Source organism: Argentina silus (genome assembly GCF_951799395.1).
Source record: "Argentina silus genome assembly, chromosome: 22".
NCBI classification, from domain to species: domain Eukaryota; kingdom Metazoa; phylum Chordata; class Actinopteri; order Argentiniformes; family Argentinidae; genus Argentina; species Argentina silus.
The window spans coordinates 7,985,566-7,988,065 of NC_139676.1; the positions used below are offsets into that span (position 1 = coordinate 7,985,566).

Here is a 2,500-nt window from a genome sequence, read left to right on the forward strand (position 1 = left end):
CGTAGCACACTGTATACCCCACTTTGAGTTTTCTTCAAATGAAATCAAAACTCCAAAGAATGTCCTTTTGCAATACTGTAAAACATCACACTCTCTGATGTACTACATTTGTAACCTTTGTACCCTACAGTAGCTTCGTCACTGGCATGGGTTTGAGTAGACTAGCGCTTTCATGCTAGTAGTAGTTGAGCACAATAGTATTCAAGCATGACCTTGACCTAGCAACAGTCTGTGTCAGGGGAGGCTGGTGGAGGGAGAAATCGGAGGACGGGCTCATTGTAACGCATGGAATGGACTGAGGAATGGGATCAGACTACCCTTCCTCATTCCGTTTCGTGCATTACAATGAGCCCGTCCTCCGATTTCTACCTCCACCAGCCTCCCCTGGTCTGTGTGCCGTGGGATGCAGCATCACAGCATCACAGTGGAGTAGTCACTTGGCGTTGTTGAGTGCCCTACTCAACACGGACTTGATGGTCATCATGTAACATGCTTTAAATTTGTTTTCTTTGTGTGTGTGTGTGTGTGTGTGTGTGTGTTTATGCTTGTGTGTATATGAATATGTTTGCTTCTGCTTGTGTGTCTGTGTGTGTGCGTGTGCGTGTGTGCGTGCATGCGCACGTGTGTGTGTGTAAATGTGTGTGTGTGCGGTGGTGCAATTCAGGCGCTGAGCGTAACTCCAGGGAGAGGGAGAGGAACAGCACCCTGACCGTCCCCGAGCAAGAGAGACCTGTCCAGCACCGCTCTCGCTCCGTGTCCCCTCACCGTGAGGACACCTGCAGGGCACGCTCTCGCCCCACTCATGTCCCCATGCAGAGGTGGGCATGGCCCTGCTGTCTCACACACACACACACACACACACACACACACACACACACACACAACCATCCCTCAGCACGCTCTTACAGCCCAAGAGCTTGTCAGTCAGAATTGACTCTTATAATATGTCAAAACATGTTATTATATTGTTACTATGATGTTATAACACAGTAACTAACCTCTGTGATGTCCCTCGTCCTATCAGGAGTCTGGACGAGATCCACCAGAACCGGCACCACTCTCAGTCTCCGTGCCATTACCACGACTCCCACCAGGAGCACCGGTCTGGGGACTCGGACTACGAGTACTCAGAGGACAGGTAACGTCACCCAGATGAGGCTGATGGTGGACAGGTGTCCTAGTGAGGACAGGTCAGATACTGTATGTGCTCTACAGCGTTGGTAGGGATATACTGTACTACAGGTAGCGATGTCGTGGAGGGTAAACGCACATAAAACGGCGTTGATGCACCTTTTCTGGAGGGGAATGGAGTTTACCCACCTTCTATGAAAATGTTAGGGTTTTAGCGTTAGCATTAGCGATATCTATTTTAGCTTCTGTGCTTTGAAGCTCTGGTGATGACATAGGTGCTAATGATATTAGCATGGTATGGTTGTTGGCCCGTGGTTTTGAGTCCTTATTTGTAGGTTTATAAGGTAGGTTAATGTGTATGATCAGTGTGTTGGTATTCGAATGATACAAGGAGACAGTGGTGTTAAAAGGCTCTAGTTCTGTTATTGTACTAATAACTACTAATATTACTAATACAAAAAGTCATTGCAACTTACTAAAGTTTAATATCATTGTTATTATTATTATTATTATTATTATTATTGATGCTGGATTTTATTGCCAAAATCAAAATTATGATTTTTTGATTTCTCTCATAATCATATCGCACGGGCGTTTCTGAGTTGCCATCCTCTTACGTTGTGTTTTTGGCTTGTTTTTGATTGGTTGTCGAATTCACCCATCGCCATGGCAATCACAGTGAGGTCCTGGAGATGCACAGGTCTATCCGAGGCGGGAGTGCCGAGTGCCTGCACACAAACAGGTAAACAAACAAAACAACCAAAAGCCCCGAGACTTTACTGTTATCCTACTACCCGTCCATCTTTCTTCAATTACCCATCATCCTTTGCATCGTCACTCTACTTTAACAACTCCATTTTAACTCTGAGTTAAAGTCAGTGTTTCTATCGCCGGTGATCGTGACTAAGAGATAGTGTCTGTGTTCCCAGTGCTCAATGAAAATGAGTTGTTTTTATTGAAAGCCTTTTGACCAACTCTCTGTAGATGTCCAATGTTTGCGTTTGTGTATCCAAAGTGTAAAATCTGAATGTCATTGTTTTCCTACATATCCAGCGCATATCCATGACGAATTCATGTCAGACACAAAGGAATTGTTGCCCCACTAGCTAAAACTCCCATACACCTTCATTATGACATCATGAAAAGAAAAAAACACAAAACCCCCATCGGTTATAAAGGGATTACAGAATACCTACGTTGTTTACTTCATACAAGTATGAAAATCTCTCCTGATTGATTTTATTTGTGCCTGATCCTTTTATAAATGGCACCTATTTTTGTTTGTCTTCCCTCTTGTTTTTCTTCCCCACCCCCCACCCCCCAATATGCATGGTCTGTACACAACATAACTAGGGGTGTAACTGCCAAG

The 2,500-nt window shown here is 44.6% G+C and overlaps 1 protein-coding gene across 1 annotated transcript in view; it reads left to right on the forward strand.

Annotated features, from left to right (window-relative positions):
* Positions 1–2,500, forward strand: part of rims1b (regulating synaptic membrane exocytosis 1b) — a gene marked incomplete at its 5' end in the record, with an annotated part of 59,699 nt that overhangs the window by 41,096 nt on the left and 16,103 nt on the right. Inside the window, 4 exon segments of the mRNA XM_083694177.1 lie at positions 665–818; positions 1,025–1,138; positions 1,811–1,873; positions 2,485–2,500. The exon segment at positions 2,485–2,500 is cut by the window's right edge and continues 65 nt beyond it. Coding sequence (XP_083550303.1) covers positions 665–818; positions 1,025–1,138; positions 1,811–1,873; positions 2,485–2,500 — 347 coding nt within the window.